This window comes from Egretta garzetta, unplaced genomic scaffold, assembly GCF_000687185.1.
Source record: "Egretta garzetta isolate BGI_Z169 unplaced genomic scaffold, ASM68718v1 scaffold94, whole genome shotgun sequence".
In the NCBI taxonomy this organism is placed as follows: domain Eukaryota; kingdom Metazoa; phylum Chordata; class Aves; order Pelecaniformes; family Ardeidae; genus Egretta; species Egretta garzetta.
Genome location: NW_009259683.1, coordinates 592,842 through 611,004, shown reverse-complemented (window position 1 = coordinate 611,004; position 18,163 = coordinate 592,842). Strand labels below are relative to the sequence as shown.

The 18,163-nt window shown below is 43.1% G+C and overlaps 1 protein-coding gene across 3 annotated transcripts in view; it reads right to left on the bottom strand.

The window, feature by feature from the left end:
- THRB (thyroid hormone receptor beta) overlaps window positions 1–18,163 on the bottom strand; it is a 34,462-nt gene that overhangs the window by 2,201 nt on the left and 14,098 nt on the right. For all 3 annotated transcript variants that reach the window (XM_009638621.2, XM_035894089.1, XM_009638620.2), the window contains exons 2-5: window positions 14,677–14,777; window positions 10,638–10,785; window positions 8,631–8,836; window positions 4,641–4,787 (exon numbers count right to left, since the gene is read on the bottom strand). In XM_009638621.2, coding sequence (XP_009636916.2) covers window positions 4,641–4,787; window positions 8,631–8,836; window positions 10,638–10,785; window positions 14,677–14,777 — 602 coding nt within the window. The remainder of the gene's footprint in view (window positions 1–4,640; window positions 4,788–8,630; window positions 8,837–10,637; window positions 10,786–14,676; window positions 14,778–18,163) is intronic.

Sequence of the window (18,163 nt, the reverse complement as noted above, 5' to 3'; positions counted from 1 at the left end):
TAACATCCCCACACACCCTTAGGAAATCTAGTGATGACACAGCTGTAGGCAAGTGGTCCTGGGCAAGAAACTCAAAGCAAATGAGGCTGGTTCAGATGTTGAGGTGGAGTGACCCAACTTGCAGAAGTGCTGCTCGCCGTGGGACTGCTCAATTTGTGGGAGCACTATAAAGTTAAGTTGAATAAACCTTAAGAACGTAGCTTTCTATTTTGCAGAACATTTCACCAAGTGTGAAGCAGACCTGTCAGGTGTGAGGTTGGTGGTAACATATACTATTGGGTTTGTCTCCCATCAGGGGTGGATCTAATTGAGATGGCTGCAGCGGTCACTGTTCTCAGCTGTTCACCCTGCTCTCTCCCACTCCTGAGCTCCCTCAGCTTACGGTGTAGCACAACAGAACAAACTATAACTGGGGCTGGCACAGACCTCAGCCAACCCAGTTAAACCCACTTCCAGCCATGCTTATGTCTTACCTGACCAGAGGAAAAGACAGACATTTGGGAGGGCCCAGAAGAGTGGACTGCTTTTTAAATAAAAGGAATTAAATAAATTTTTATATATCTAGAAGAGACAGCTCAATCAGTGGGGCATGTACTCTTAATTCTCACTGCCTGCATAAACAACAGAGAACTTGTTAAATCATATTTAGCCAAGTAAGGCTGACCTCCCTAGACTCCCTACATTATTACTGGACAGACAGAAAATTGGTGGTATAGCTCCAGCTTTTATGCCAACGCATAAGCTGTGATCTTTGGGGCACATGGCTAGACTTGTCTCTTCCACAACATTAAAAAAGGTAAGCTGTCCGAATTGGTGGAGGTAGGTTCTGTATTTATAAAGTGTCACCAGGATGCTGACACATTACAGGAACAGGTTCTGTAAAACATGTCTTTATGTTTTCATAGGTAATTCAATGATAGCAAAAATCACCAAGACTATTTTGAGACTGTCACTAAATGAACAGCAAAGGGTCACATATATGATGGCTTTAAACTAAAACAGGGTAGGTTTAGACTGGGTATAAGGAAGAAATTCTTTACAATGAGGGTGGTGAAACACTGGAACGGGTTGCCCAGAGAGGTGGTGGAGGCCCCATCCCTGGAAACATTCAAGACCAGGTTGGATGGGTCTCTGAGGAACCTGTCCTAGTTAAAGGTGTCCCTGCTCACTGCAGGGGGGTTGGACTAGATGACCTCTAGGGGTCCCTTCCAACCCAAAACATTCTATGATTCTATGATTAAGCAACTCATTTCTACTTGGACTGAAAAGGAGGCAAAAATCCATCCATTTCTGATTCATATAAAGTTATTATATTTCCCTGACTTGCAATTCAAAATGAAAAAAACCCCCATCAACTATAGGCTTACATGGCAACTGCGTACTCGCAAAGCAAATACACTGATATGGTGTAAAATGACGTAGAGTGGACGCCAGGCAGTTACCACATACAAGTGGAAAGCAGCTGCCTGTTAGAGAAGTTTTAAGCACAGAGCCAGCCCCAGTCAGAAAAAGGAGTTGAATCACGCAGCCGTTTTTCCAGCAATGCCAGCTTCAGGTGTAAAGTGTTTGGTACACACGAAAAATGACTCATCCCGTTCAGGGCAAATCACCGTCTCTGCGGCTCACCCTCAGCTCGGCAGCAGCACGGCGAAGGCTGCACAGGCACAGTGGCAGTCTCACTACCTGGTGACAAGGCTGCTGTTTGGCTGCTGAGACTGAAGGAGGGAAAGAAACAGAGTAAGAAATAAAAATAAAATTTAAAAAAAAAAAAAGAAAAAGTGTGTGAAAGCAACCACGAAGATATATTGGAATAGGTAACTGCAGAGAGAAATGAGATATGAAAGAAAGGAAGGGAGAAGGGGGAAGAAAAGAGAAATGAAAAAAAAAAAAGACTATGGAGAAGGAAGAATGGTGGAAGAGAAACAGACAGATAGCAATAGGGAAGATATTTTGTGACACTTCAGCTGTTTCATTAGCGAGCCATTAAACCGATGAGAATTTCTCTTCCTACTTGAACCTTCTTAAAACTTATGGTAGTGGCAATCTGACTGTGCCTGTCCTTCACCTGCTTTCGTAATTCTGGAAGGATACACAGGACACCTGTTTCACAGATGCCAAGCCTCAGGTCTTATCTGCCAGTAGCAGCAGTTACCAGAGACAGGGGGCTTGAACGTCAGTTCTGCTCCCAGCTATCCAGGTTTCAATGCTACCTACGCCCATCACTTGAGCGTTGCTACCAGAGCACCTTCCAGGAGTGGGGGCAACAAATGTGGCTGATTATCTGCCACGTCTTCTCCTTTCCTTCTCTCTCTGCAGGGAGAAAAAGCAGAAGGCAGGAACCTGAGGTGCTCACCTCTGCAGGACATGCTGGCAGCCAGCACGCACGTAACACAGCACCATGGGACTGTGCTCAGCTGAGCTACCTAGAAGGGTATTTACACAGCTGCACCCAGCGTGGAACCACTGATGCCTGTGACACTTAAAGTCCCATCAAACTGATTAAATGCTCCTCAATCTTCATCTTCTAAGCAGAAGGAAATGCAAGAAGGAAACGACAGCAGAAATGCTGAGAAGTAAATGTAATTTTCCTTCTACTTTGATTACTCTGGGACTAGATTCTTGCTTTGAGGCATGGGCCAATGGATGCGCACAAACTAAGCTGGGCACTCACAGGGCTTTGCTGGCTTGCACATGTGTCTAAAGAAGAGAGAAAAGAAGGAAAAGTAACTGTGAATATATAAGTGGCCATGGATGTTCCTTGCCCATGCCCCTCCTTCATAAAGTTTTACTACGTTCTCAGCCTGAGCCTCTGTGGAAATTAATAACTGAGATAACGTTTAAATGCTCTGCAGGTCCTGCGGGAGAAAGGAGGGCTTTTTGTCGCAAAGAAATCTGCAGCCCACGCAGTGTTGCTTCTAAGAAACAGATACAGGTTAAAAACTGTAACTGAAACAAAGTTAACAGGACGGTGCCCCTTCAGAAAGGAGCAAACATTTGTCATTTCCTTTACGCTACAGCAGGAGCTGTGTGACAACCTGGAGGACAGCTGTCCTGTTCCTTTGTGTTCACGGGGAGTTGTCCCCCATGCTGCCATCAGACCGTGCTGTTCCCGGGTGTCAGGTTTACCCAGTGGCTCAGCTGTAAACACAGCCTGTCCTAGCCGAGCTGCATAACCCATAGAGGTCGTGCCCAACGATGCCCTGACTCCTTCATCCATGCTTCCTGCCTGGCTCTGACACAAGTGGGCCCACGGTAGCCGGGAGGGGTAGGAGATGTCAGATGGGGACTGCAGTCTGTGTGTGACTGGCAAAGCTTTCTAAATGGAAAAGACTACCATGGTACGTCACTGCAACTTCCCTCCAACAAATGCCAAATCAGAGGAGACAGACTCCCTCAGACACCGAATGCTGCAGGGGCCTCTTGATCTATGGATACATTCCTTGTATCTTAAAATCTTCATGCTTGGCCACTATTTCATGCTTTCTCGGCTTATGGAGCCAATGCTGAGGTTAGCCAGGGAGAGCTATTTACACTATGCCAACTATTGGTATTTACCTCTCCTTGTCCTGTAGGTGCCAGAGGACATAAATAGCTCTCCTCAACTGACCTGAAAGAAAAGCTGCCAGCCACAGAAGAGGAAAATGCTGTGGCTGCCTTAAACTTCCTTCCTGACTGATATTATTAGGAGGAAACACTGTTCCCGAGTTAGGGAGCCCAAGGAACTCATTTACCGTGGTCACTCCCATTTTGAATGTCATTCGCTTGGCATTTCACCAGCAGAGTCAAGTGTTGCTCTGCAGCGTGGGTGAGCGGGCAGGCATCCTTCCATGGCTGGATTGGGATTATTTCCATACTAAAACTCCCATGGTTGTGGATCCTAATGGACTCGCAAGATTTAAAATTATTAAAATTATGAAGATTTTTAAGACTGAAATATTGTTTCAGGCTGCAGTTGTGATAACATTTTTTTAAGTTAGGAAAAAAATATCATCCGCCACTGCATCTGGTCCTTCAATTAAAATGATGCCTCGGTATAAATGAGATCAGCCTAGGGCCTCTGTATTCCTAATGTGCAACCAAGTCTGTTTGAGTCTATTTACTGAAAACTTTACCTGTGAGTATCTACCTGGAATGGCAATCCATTACTTTTACAGACTCCTTCATGCACAGCCTCCCCGTTCAGGAAAAGCATGCCTAGGGAGTACAATGAGGCAAGTGCCATTCCTGGACAGGGATGCCTTCCTGAATTTGAAGGATTTGTTACTGCGCAGATCCAGCTCCCCAGTACTACCTGCCAAGGAGCCAGAAAACACAGAGGGAACTGTGTGCTGGAAGATCTGACTGAACATATCAAAGATGCTCCTGGACAGTCTCTTTTTGCTCATTTGCTTTGTTCAAGGCCCACCTCTAAAGACACATTAAGTCCCTAATGAACCATGATGACTTCTAGATGAACAAAATCAGGATTTCAGTAATCACAGGAAAAAGAAAACTCATAAAAATCCAGATTATTCTATAGTCCCATCTATTTTGAGTCTCTTATTTTAAACACAGTGGATTTTTTAGTTCCACGCCAGGAGTGTTTTGAATAGTTTTTAACAACAGGCATATAAATGAGGAGTGTAAGGAAGTTTTCTTACCTCACAAAACATAGGCAACTTTTTGGCAAAATCCACCACTCTTGTAATCGCTGGTGTGATAATTTTTGTAAACTGGCTGAAGGCTTCTAAATCCACTTTCCCACCTTCTGGGGCATTAACTATTGGTGCCTGCCCAATATCTTCTGGCTAAGGATATAAAGGAAGATATTTAAAGGAACAATCTATCTTAGAGCAAGTATTTTACACTCTTTAAAAAAAAAAAAGTCCTGCTTGGCAACAGAAGATACGCTAAAATAAAAAATAACAGTATTCACTTTATAAGTAATGTCTGTTATGCCACAAAGCTTGAATTTGTTTGTAAGACATTTGTGAAAGAGGTGACTGCACAGCGAAATGGGTGACCGGCACGCTGCTCCCCATCCTGCGTGGGCAGCTGTGTGTTTGTGCACAGGCAGCTTCTTCCTTGTGCCTGTATCCGAGTACTTTGTGGGTGTAGCTTATGCATTTTTTGCATAAAAATATAGGCACGTTCTTGTTTCCTACAGGTGCTGAGAAGTCTCAAGTTTATCTAAAAGTGAAGGGAGCTGAGTGACTTGTTGCCCCTGAAAAGATGCTGAGAGCTTTGCAGAATCGGGCTCTTTCACCTACTCGAAGTTCTGAAATTCTCCCCAGAACAGATTGCCTGGCATCACGGAGCTCCAGGCAACTGCCCAGGCCTGTTTCCAAAACTAGGCTAAAACAACCGATGACTAAGAACAGGCAAGCACAAAGCTAGTCTGGATAAAGCAACTAGAATTTGAACTCGTCTGGGTAGAGTTTTGGTTGAAATCACTTTCTGCATGACATCCGCCCAAGGCTTCTCCAAAAGAGAAAAAAAAAATCATATTTTGAGGATTTCAGTAAGGATATACAAGGAAATGGTTTCAAGCAATGAGTATTTTTTTATTCCAACTGCACTTCAACTTGTTCACCTGATTTTATGACACCTCGTCAATGTTACTGTGAATTCTAAAACCAGGCCTATCAAAGCTGTTCTGTTTGCTAAGTGTGGCTTTGCGGTTGCAAAAGACCTGCCAACCACCATGCAGAGGTTCCATTTTGCTCACATTAGGGAGTCAAAAACTAGATAAAACTCAGAGAAGGCGGCTGTCGTGGTTTAATCCGGCAGGCAGCTGGACATCGCACTCACTCCCCAGTTCATTCACTCCCCAGTGGGATGGGTGAGAGAGTCGGAAAAAGGTAAAACCCATGGGATGAGATAAAAACAGCTTAATAAAACAGCAGAGGAAAATAATAATAATACTAACAATAACAACAGTAATAATAGAATATACAAAACAAGTGATGCACAATGCAATTGCTCACCACCCGCTGACCAATGCCCAGCCTGTCCCCAAGCAGCGATCGCTGCTCCCTGGCCAACTCTCCCCAGTTTACATACTCAGCATGATGGCATATGGTCTGGAACACCCCTTTGGCCAGTTGGGGTCAGCTGTCCTGGCTGTGCCCCCTCCCAGCTTCTTGTGCCCCTGGCAGAGCATGGGGAGCTGAGAAGTTCTTGACTTGGTGTACGCGCTACTGAGCAACAACTAAAACATCAGTGAGCTATCAGCGTTATTCTCATCCTAAACCCAAACCACAGCACTATGCCAGCTACTAGGGAGAAAATTAACTCTGTCCCAGCTGAAAGCAGGACAAAGGCCTTTAAGACTGATGGACTTCATGACATTTATATAAGGGCATTTAAACAGGGGAGGTGCTGAAAGCGCTGTCTATACTAAAAACTTGTGCTCAGCAGTTTTTTAAAGCAACACATCATAAAAGATCCTCCCACAGCTCCATCGCCCATCTGAATCCAAATCTAACTTTTTTCAAGAAAAAACTCAGCAGTGTTTTAATAAAGCAAGCACCAATTGTAAAAGAACAATGAGGAGGACTGGGCTCAATTATCTGACCGTTCCTACTAAAAAACTCAAAATAATCCCAGTTCTAGGCTCCCTCCCTCCCTGCATCTTGGGAAACTAAACCACATTGTCTCTGTGCTTATGATAAACAACCTTCATCACTTCCAAGCAAGAAAACCAAATGCTTAAAACCACGCGTAACATTGTTAGGGAGAAAAAGAAAGAACGCGGCATTTTCTTGGGAAAGGCAAAAAGTCAGGATTGCTAGCTAAAGCTAACAGACTCCAGAAGGGCATGCAACTGGAGAGCCCACTGCCACCTAACTAACCTCAATAGGAAAAGAGGCCCAGACCTCAAAGGAGCTCCTGCTGTTGAAGGACCAGCCTCAGCTGCCTAAGGACTGACCCGCAGCTCCGGGGGTGCGCAGTCAGCTCCTCTTGCTCTTCAACCAAGCTTCTGGCAGAGGCTTTCAAAGCCCTCCTCCTCCACCTGGGGCTGGCAGGCCATCCTGGACTTCCCTTTCTGCAAGGTGTCGGTGAGCTCCTTACACTTGCCTCGAAACCGCTGGGCTTCAGCACCTGAGCAAGGAGCTAGGAGGCCCTGCAGCAAGGGCTGCACCGGGAGCCCTTCTGTCTGGCCTAAGGAGCCAGCTGTGGATGTCACAGCTGGTTTCTGAACTGCTCACTACAGCTGCCACCCCTGCCTCTCCCCAGCTGTCCCCTCTCCCAACAACCCTGTCATTACATCACCTCATGCCCTGCCTCTGGGCACCCTTTACTAGCGGCTCCCCCTCCGCTGTGACTGTCCCCAGAGCCTCAAGTCCCTCAACAACCACATTTTCCGTGGCCCAGTCCCTACCAGCTTTCTGCCCTCATTCCCAGCCCAAACCTCAAGCTCCCCAGGCTTTATCCCAAACCAGGAGATACTGGAAGAACAGCACTCCTGCCTAAGTAACCAAACGCGCTACTGCAGCTGCTCCTCAGTCTGCCTAAACCAGCGCCGCAAACCCTGCAGTGCAGCCCCACTGGGCAGTGCAGCCCCACTGGGAAATGCAGCCCCACTGGGCAGTGCAGCCCCACTGCTGCTGCTTGCCAGTGACCACCGGCTGAGGCTTCCCAGCCGCACGCTACTACTAACACGCAGCCATTCGTACAGAAATTTAGACAGTGCCAGTGGAATTAACAGAACACTACAAAAAGGGATCAGCTGGCTTGAATATATAATTTCTCTTAGCAATGTAACAGTGGGTCGAGATCCCCATGGTGAATTAAGCAGCAGGAGCCTAAGCTTGCAAAAAAAAGAATATTTTCTGTCTGATTTGGTATACACAGGCCACTAAAGACCCCTGTGTATTCCTGACATGCACTCCATAATCCCTTTTTTGTGCTGCATAAGCATTTTGCATTCTGCACCTATTTCCTTTAAAAATCGATTTAGAAAAAAATCAAATAAATCATTTTCTACAGCTGAGCATCACAAATCACCTTTTATTTTCTGATTCTTAGTTATAGGCTGAAAACTTAAGCCGTCTTGTCATCTGCAATCCCAATACTGTAGGGTGTGTATCATCCTGCTTTCACTGAAATTCATTTTTCTTTGCCAAATTTATTTTAATTAATGTGTTCACTTTGGAACAAAGAAGCAAAAAGCACGAGTTATTAATAAAAAATATCAGCTTTACTTAAAACTTGTCGTTGTTTTTAACACTTACAATATGTTGTATGCTAGTCCCTAATAAAGACAACTATCCCCAAATACAATATATAAAAAACCGATATGGTAAGTGTTATAGACTGCTACTGCTATTAATCAGGAGTGAAGCAATTCTTCTGCTTTTTCTGATCATAGCACATTAAAAGTATCCAGCTGGGTAACCCTTAACTCAGCAACATGCTGTTTATCTTTTCAAAAGATAAATTTTCAAATTATTTCAAATACATGGGCTGATGAAACACTGAGCTTCAGGTAAGAATAAGCAAGTAGTAATTATTAACATCATCCATTTTTCATGGATGTCAATACACTGACAGACAGATCCTCTGGGGGGTTGCAGCGTTGGGAAGGGACTTTGGAAGAAAGGAAGGAACCTGACTCTAGGAGCAATGCAGAAGTCCACAGTCCTTACCAAAAATTTCCTCTTCTGCTTCCAGTGGCTTCCTTGTGCATTGGTGGCCACGTGTGCTTCAGTAACGATTTTGATGAGCTCCCATTCCTCATCCGTTGGCTCTGGTTTGTGCCCAATTGTTTTTTGCAGCTCTTCCCGACGTCTCTTCTCTCGATTTTCTTCTATCAGCTTCCTTTTTGCCAACCGCTTGCTGTCATCCAACACCACTAGCAGGGGAAAAAGCACACAAAAATGGCAGAAAGCTCTTTAAGGTTGACTGAACTTTGGTCTTTTCTATGCCTGAGGTACTAATTGATTACAAACACCTTAACTAATCACTAAAGTAGTACTTTGGTAAGACCCACAGTTGACACAGTTCTCTTATTTCTCTCTCCAAACTTCATTTTCTTGAAGCCAGGATTGCAAAGAATGACTTACCCTTCTGGTAACATGATGTATACTACCACTGCCTTCAGTGGTTTATTCCGCCCATAAAACTAATATGTAAAATCTTTGTGAGGACTCAAAGTGCTCCTATAAGGGACTTGGAGTAACCCCTGTTGGGAAAGATGCACTTTTGTTTTCTTTAAAGAAGTATCATCATGTTCACTGCTCTGAATTGTGTAGAGTATATTCTTGTAAGCCAGCAGAAGGTAACGTGGATTTAAGAAAGTGGGAGTACTTATTCACAGGAGGCTCAACTACCTGTTGCATGACACAACGAGGAACGATTTCCCTCTGGCTCTTCCCGTCAGCCCTACAAACGGTGCCATTCTGCGGCTTTCCCCTAGAGCCCTGCTACTTCCAGCGATGCCAGACGTGCAGGCCCCAGGGCTGACCACCTCTGACCAGCGCAGAAGGTTTTATCCCGTTTTCCATACAAACATCAATACGCCATTTAAAACAGACTGTCCTGCTTTAGCGGAGGAGGGCCATTCCAATCCACACATGGGTGGCAGGCAGGTAGGAGCAACGAAAGCCCCGCTTACACGCTTCTGTCCACATGCATTAACTCTAAGGCGGGAGAAACCCTTCCTGAGTTGGGTAGAGGTGTAGCTGGCTTGTCTGCTGTGCTCCTCTGACGTAGGTGCAGCCCACGAAGGCCATGCCAGCTTTATGGTATTGGCATCTGCAGGTCAGAACCAGACTCAGAGACGCTTCCCACTCTACAGCCGCTGCCTGCTGCGTTGGACTGGGCTGGATGTGAACTGGTGACCCAGGGTTATCCAGCATCCTCCCTCCCCCCGCCTCCAAAGGTCCACCTGGCTAAAATGAAAATGAAATTGTGTCATTTCTTTTATTTCCCTCTAGACAGAAGACACCTTTACACACCACATTACCAATGAAAAATACTGAGTTAGAGCATTTTTCTGGTTTTTTATTGGGCCTATTTTCCTGTCAGTTCTTCTGCAGAGGATTACGCTGGCAACAACCATTAACATTAATGCACAGGGGGATTTACATGACTTCCTCCTGTTTGCACTAATTGAAGTTATCGGTGTAAATCCCCGTGCAACGGCAGGAAAAGACGGCCCCTAAGGGTTAATCTTACAGCCATATGTTCTAGTTCTTTAGAATGAGAGTCGAATTCTTTGCAGTAGATAACTTCTTCAGGGCTAAAAATAAAACAAACAACTGCAGGATGACTCATACAACGACATTCAATTTCACATCCTCCAGAATTTTCTAAACAAGATGGTTTTTTTTTCAAGCAAAGTGTCCATCCAGATGCATTTGTCCCTCCTCTCCTCTGAAGAGTGAACATTCCTACTGCTACTCAGCCTGGTAAGACCAGGAGAAGGTGCAGGCTGGTGAAGGGTAAACAAAAAATTACAGCCCTATGAAAGTGGTTTCGTGCAATGAACATAATTCCCTGATACAAGTTATTAAAAACAAGAAAGCGCTGGCAGTTCTGCTCCACTTTAACAATCTTCACCAATCAACATACTTTAAGCAAACTCACACATTAAAAAAAAAAAAAAAAAAAAAAAAAAGAGAAAAGAAAGAAAACCAGAAAAATATACTTACAATCTGTTGCCATGCCAACAAAGATACATTTTTTGAAGCGACATTCCTGGCACTGATTTCTTGTTACTTTGTCTATCACACATTTTCCTTCATATTTACAGGAATAGGTTGGATGGAGGTTTTTCTGAATGGTTCTTCTAAAAAAACCCTAAGTGCAATAAATAAATATATTGGAAAGCATTAGCATCGTGCAATTGCTTCAAATTGGTTTGGTAGGAATGTACCTAAGTATGTAAGATAACATACTTCAATCCACGAAACTCTCAAAGAGGAAAAAAACAAACCAGTTCTATAGTGTTGTATTTCTTTTCTGAGTTTCACAAAACATTTCCTCCCTAAGAATTAAAAAAACATATAGACATCTTGGGTAAGTAAAGGCAGATGTAATGCTGTCTTGAGGGACAAATACCATCTACATGTCATCTTGAAGTCTTATGTTTCTGTGTGTTAGAATTTTTTTGTATTTGAACTAGAGAGTTTATTTTGAGCTCCTTTCTAAATTACACAGTCATTTTGAGGGATATTAAGAGGCATATACAGTCTTCTAATTAAAGAGCAGCTTCTACAAATAGTAAGAAAGGCGGTGTGTATGCGCTACTAAAAGATTAAGAACAGTTCTACCCCTTTTTTTCCATCAAAGCCAAATAACCAACCAACCAACCAAATCTGGGCATGACTAAGAATTTTGCAAACACAATTTACACAAAGTTTGGTTCTAAATAATGGATCCAGTTTTAAAATTTTCTCTATTCGTGAGAAGAGGATTTCATTTCTACTTACCACAGACCTCTGTATTCAAAACAAACACCACCCTCTAACTAAAAATCCATTCTATCTACCTACCTACCTACCTCTCATTATACAGATCTATATTGCCAATTGCAACACAGATATGAGGTCAGATCCTAAGCTTGTGCGAACTAATGTAGCTCCACTGAATTAATTGATTTATACACCCCATAGGCCCTGGCCTTAGGTAAAGAAATCAGCTACAACTTATCTCTGAACATTATGGACCTAATTTCAACATGACTTTTTTCATTGACTTCTGCAAAAGCTGGATAAACTTCCCAAGACCACAAGATATGGACAAGGTAGGCTGTAAAGCAAGAAATTTAGACTTCACTTTCACTTCAAGTTTCACCATTGTTTGAGACTGTCCATATTCAGCAATGCAGCTTGGGACCACCTCGACCTAGAGAACACATTGAGACCCTGGTCCTGTTTGACTGAGGCCACGGAGAATGGCTTTGGCTTCAGTGAAAACAATGGCAAAATTCAAGTGAGATTTTACCTAATGAATAGTCTCTTCAGCTGGGATTTTGCCTAATGAATAGTCTCTTCACTTCACTAGCTGAAAGGTTTGTTTTTAATCATGTTAAATAATACCCAGTAAAATCTTATAGCAGTGTGTAATTTCTTTTAACACAGAATGTTGAATTAAGACATACGGATAAGTCTGTATTTCAGCTTGAGCTCCTAACTCCAATGAAGACATTAAAGAGCCTTCTCCTCATTAGTTTTCTCTTACAAGATCCAGCTTGAGCTAAGAGTAGAACTCTTTTTTTCCTTAGTAACAGTAAGATGTGAAATTTCAATTAAATGAGTTGCATAAAGCATGTGTATGAGCCTTTGCAAGACTGGGACCTGTTGGGTTGAGCCAAAATCCAGGAAATCATAGGCAAGACGTCCTTATGTGGGGTTTGGATCAGGTCTCAAACTCTCATCTACCCAAACATTGGATTTGGATCCACTCTCAACCCTGTGCTGAATTCCTAGAGACAGGAGGTGCCCCTCTCCTCCCTGAAGATCATAGATGGCTCTGGACAACCAGGGACATGGGGTAATCTCTAGTTACAGCAAGAGATGGAAAAATGTCTGATGAGTCTCAGGAAGTGGTGCTGAACTTCTGTTTTCCAAACCTTGCATGGGACTTAACGGAGCTCTAGCTTTACAGTGGCAAGGCTCTTAACCACCTACCTGTGTTGGGACCAGCACATTTCACCTTCCCATTTCTCTGCATTTCTCAGAAACTTTTTGCAAAAAATCTCTTTGATCATCTCTAGATACAATGTGATAAGGAAGCTGCTCTCTATAGTTGCCCAAACACTTTATCACAGAAGTGTTATTTTCACCAATAAGAGAAAGCACATTTTATTGTAAGGCTACTACTCTTCCTAAATTCCTTTACTATGCACCTATACAGCAATAGATGCAAAGGGTACGGTCCAGAGAAACATTTCAGTGACGTCAGAACTCACTGTTGGGTTTATTTGTATTTAAATTCCTTACAATTTACTCTTCGGAAATCATGTGTGAGGATCCTTTGTTCACGACAACACTTGCCAAAGCCAATTTTTGGCTGTCAGCCCTGATTAATGTTTTTACAAAATTAAAGTGATTTTGAGCGGAAGCAACTAGTAAATGTCAAATTCATTGAGAATTGATTACATATAACTTTGCTGATAAATCATACAACTTCAAATGTGTTGGCAGGTCCTCCAAAGCACGGGCTGAACCTGTCCACAGAACCACCCCCCATCCTGTACATTGAATACATTTGCAAAAAGAACAGCAAATCAAAACAAAACAAAGTGGTCTGTAAGCCAACTAAGTAGGAGAAGGAAATTAATTACTTTTTGAAAATTGTTGGCTTAGTTCCTTGTGCACATAAGCATTATTTTGAATTGTACATCAGACAGAAGAACTGTATCTGAAGATAAAAGTAGATTTTGTATGCTATACCTTGAAAATAGCTGGTAGGCATAAAAATAAATACTTCAGTTGGAGTAACAAAAGCCTTAGTAGGAAAGCTGGTGAGAGATATAGCTGTTCAGGTGGGAGCAAAAGGTATTTCATAATGCCACAGCGTTGCTTACTTCTCATTATATCGGAATTAAGTCATATTCGTACATTCTATGTATTGCTATCATCTGGTATATGGGATGCAAATGTCAGAATCACTCATTCAGCTCCATTTTTTTTCAGATATAAATATTCTTTCATACATATTATGTATGTATATATTACAAATATTACCATAACCTGCTATACATAGGGTATTTAGGTCTTTGTGCATTTCATAAATGTAACTTAGGGCAAGTCTGTACAACTGAAGGAACTACTTCAACACAAGAGTTACGGCAGTGTGGAGCTCTAAAGTCAATCCAACCCCAAAATCCCAAATCCAAATATTCTAGGCTTTGGGGAATATGACTTTTGTGGCTTAGTCCCATGACACTAGTCCATGACATGTGTGGTCCCATTTGTTTAGAAAAACGTAAATCTTTTTTTTTAATTTTCTGCAGGAAAGAATAGCTTTCTTACAGAATCTCAAGCTATCTGGGCAAATTTATGGCAGCGAAATCATGTAAGATGTGCCTGATTGTTACTCAATTTTTTTTTTATTTACTTGCCCAAAGCAATTTCTTTTTTAATTTTGCACGTAGCTTTGGAGATGCAATTTCGGGCTGAAAGCACATTTCAATATGCCTAAGTTAAAAAAGTCAACATTTTTTTGAAACTGTTTTAACTGGGTGTCAACGCTTCCCAAAGCAATGGATGTTGCTGTTGTATGAGCATGTGGAAGGGATTTTGATTGTTGCTTCTTCGTGGTGACAATGAGGCGCACTGGAAGACTGTTAATTGCTACAGACTCTTCATGGCCATAGGCAGAATCTCAGCTGTTGTATAAACAGCTTCGCTGGAGTTGCTGGGAGTATGCTGATGTACACTGGCTGAGAACACGGCCAAAGAAACGTTAAAAAAATGGAAATGGAAAAGCTAACAGTTAAACAGCCACAACAGAAATCTAAATTTCTTGTTTTCTTTTCAGAAGCAAACACTGCAAAAATCAACTACATTCCTTATGCATATGAAGAGCAGTGGCATGGCCAGATACGGCTTATCATCGGTACTGGATGTTCCTATTCGCTTCTAATCTGTCTTTGTTTTATTTGACAGCACAGGTCAGGAAGTCTGTATAATGGAGGAGCTGGAGAGCTATTTCTGATTCCTACTTTCCCACTGTGCCATTTACCTTGCAACCTTCGCAAGTGATGCAGCGATAATGATATCCGGTGGCTTTGTCCCCACAGACTACGCACAGCTCATCCTTGTCTAAGTAACTGGGTATATACCCTGTAAAGAAAAAGAGGACATTGCATGTAAACGTGATACAAAATGATGCGATACATTTGAGACAAAAATATACTAAAATCCACTTGTCTATCTGAACTCACTGAATTTCCCAAATAAAAAGCTCATACCAACAACGTTACAGACCTGTTTAAACATAAGCTATAATATCTTCTACTTTTCACACTTTTTCAGCATCTACTGGTCAGGAGGAGAAGGTGGCGCATGACTGCTCTCTCCTGAGTGAAATACTACCTCAGAAAAATAAATATATTTATCTTTACCTCAAAGGCTTTGATGTGAAAAAAACCAACAAACCAACTGCAAGATGTACAGTATATTCCTCTACTCTGTTTCACAAACCCCCCCAATATACTTGTACACTGAAGATGAGATCCTAGGTTGCAGGGTGACTCAGGGACCTGGTCGCAAAAAACATTTACCAAGGGACGGGACTTTGTTTCAAACCAGCTCCGCAGGTGTGGTTAGAGATAGCCCAGGCTGTATTGATCATACCTTACCTGGGCGTGTTCTGCAGGAACATTTAATACAGCCTGAATTTAGGGCAAAATACGTGGGCATTCAAATATGCGTGTGTGTACGTGCATGTGTTAGAATGACATTTTCTCTTCTGAAGTGGTTTACCAGACACCCAACAAGTGAAATAAAATATTACTGCTATGAAAAACATTGGCAATGCTTGGTTCTTTTCCCACAATGACATTTGTTTTGATAACATGAGCATATTTTCAGTTTGAGCAAAAAACCAAAACAATTCTGATGGCAACCAAAAAGTAACTCTGAACTAAAGAGAACTTTGAAACAGGGTAAAATACAAACCTTTCAAAATAAGTGTTCCCATGACTCATAATTAATGGAGTTATGGTACGTAACTTTTCCTTCTGAAAAAATCTCTCTGTAAAGATGTAACACAGAGATCTCAGATTCACCTTGAGGGGAGAGAGGAAAGTGCAGCTATCTGTGTAACCGCCTAAGATTACTAAAGTGTAGTACATGTTTCACAGAATCCCAGAGTTGCTGAGGTTGGAAGACACCTCTGGAGGTCATAGGATCCAACCCCCCCTGCTCAAGCAGGACCACCTACAGCCAGTTGCCCAGGACTGTGTCCAGATGGCTTTGCAGTATCTATCTCCAAGGATGAACCTTCCTGGGCAACCTGTGCCAGTGCTTGGTCGCCCTCATAGTGAAAAGAAAAGATTGTTTTATTCCCTGTAATTTTATTTGTGCCCATTGCCTCTTGCCCTGTCACTGGACACCACGGAGAAGAGTCTGGCTCTGTCTTCTACTTGATGGGGGATCAGGGATTTATATACATTGAGAAGACCCCCTTGAGCCTTCTCTGCTCCAAGGCTGAAGAGTCCCCGCTCTGTCAGTCTCTCCTCATCAAACAGATGCTCCAGTCCTTTCATCATCTTTGTGGCCCTTTGCTGGACTCGCTCCAGTATATCCATGCCTTTCTTATATTGCAGACACTGCCGACACTGCAGACGTGTTTTACCAGAGCTGAGCAGAGGGGAAGGATCACCTCCCTCATCCTGCTGGTAATGATTTTCCTAATGCAGACCAGGATGCCGTTGACCTTCCTTGCCTGAAGGACACACTGCTGGCTAATGTTCAACTTGCTGCCCACCAGGAGCCCCCAAGTACTTCAGTGCAAAGCGCCTTCCGGCCGGTCGGCAGCCAGTCTGTACTGCTACATTTGTTATTCCCCCCCCAGTGCAGAATTTGGCATTTCCCTTTGGTGAACTTCATGAGATTCTTCTCATCCCATTTCTCCAGCCTGCCTAGGTCACTCTGAACGGCAGCACCACACATCTGGTGCACCAGCCACTCCTCCCAGTTTTGCATCATCTGCCGACCGCCTGAGCACAATTTATGAGTGCAATGAGGGACAGACCTTTGGATGTCGCTGCCTGTAACGCTATCACTTGCCACTGGCTTGCTGAACCCATCTGTAGCACCACACATTAGACTAGACTTCAAGCTTGCTGTCTTCGCGCAGCCCTCACACCAGCATGGCTTGGTACAGCTCAGGGTTGGCACACCGGTCACACGGAGGGCAACCAGCAACAAGACTCAGGGCAGCAGAAACCTGTTGGAGGATACTGCAAGGGGGGTGGCCGTCATCCTCCTGTGACTAACTTGCCAGAGGGCCACCTCAGTAACAGACAGCTTAAATTAAACTGCCTTCCCCGGGCCCCACTTGCCAGAGGTTCTCCAGAAAGAAGAGCCCAAATCAGAGAGAAAATACTTGAAACAAACTGAGCTTTAAATACTCAAAACTTTCTGAGGCTATTACCCCCATCCTGCCCCCCTTTTGCTCACACCTGCCTCTGCACGTACAACACATACGCAACATGGAGACGACACAGGAGGCAGAGAGTCAGCAAAGGGGTGCAGAATTTTCCGCTAAGTTTCTCGTAAAGGTTAACGGCTTCTTGTTATTGCTGGTTACTGCTATTAATGAAACGCAGACTTAGCGTAGCATAGACTGTCCTCTAAAATGCAGTATTCCCAGTTTGCTTCCTCAGGAATTACTTCTGAATTAAACGCCTTGATATTTCATTAAGTATATAATCTGGTTAGCACTGCTCACGTAATAGCAGCTTTGTTCTATTGGAGGAGCAGGACACCACTTGTCTAAACCACTTCCTTAAATATAGACAGTAGCTTGCACATGTGACCACTGGTGTCTGTCTCCTCCTTGGAGTTTCATGACTTTATCCAACCCAGGAAAACAGTTTCCAATCTGGCAGAAAAAACCCAAATCTCCTACAGCTACTCCCAGTCAGAAATGAAAAACCGCATCCTTACATGCAACCACATTCCCAATTTTACTGCATCAGAAGTGTTAAGTGCCAGCTATATAAGCTACTTAAATATTACGTCCATCAGTTTTGCAGGATTGTGCCCATGTCGCAAGGTAAGCACATGCTTTGAACTCTTCTCCTGATCCAACAGGAAACGCGGATGGAAAAATCTTATCCCAAGAAATCACTGGCAACAAAATGTGCAAAAAACATATTTTTTCTTTCTATTACAAATCTGAGAGTAATATCCACACTTTTGTGTATTTTAAACCCTCCTTCCAACAGCTAAGTGGGGTTGGAAACTGCTAGAAAGTAGGAAAATTGGACCTTCAGCAGTATTCTAAAAAGATATAATTCAGACAAACAGACATCATGCCAAGAGGAATAAGGGGACTTGCATTCAGGTCTTACCAACCGTAATGTCCGCTGTAAATAATTTGTAGTAGTTGCAAATATCCAGCCTGTCCTCTATAGAAATTCAATGCGATTTCATTTGTAAGACGGGCAGATAAGCATCCTCAGTGCATTTTTGCTGCTATTCAGAAATAGTTTCAGCAG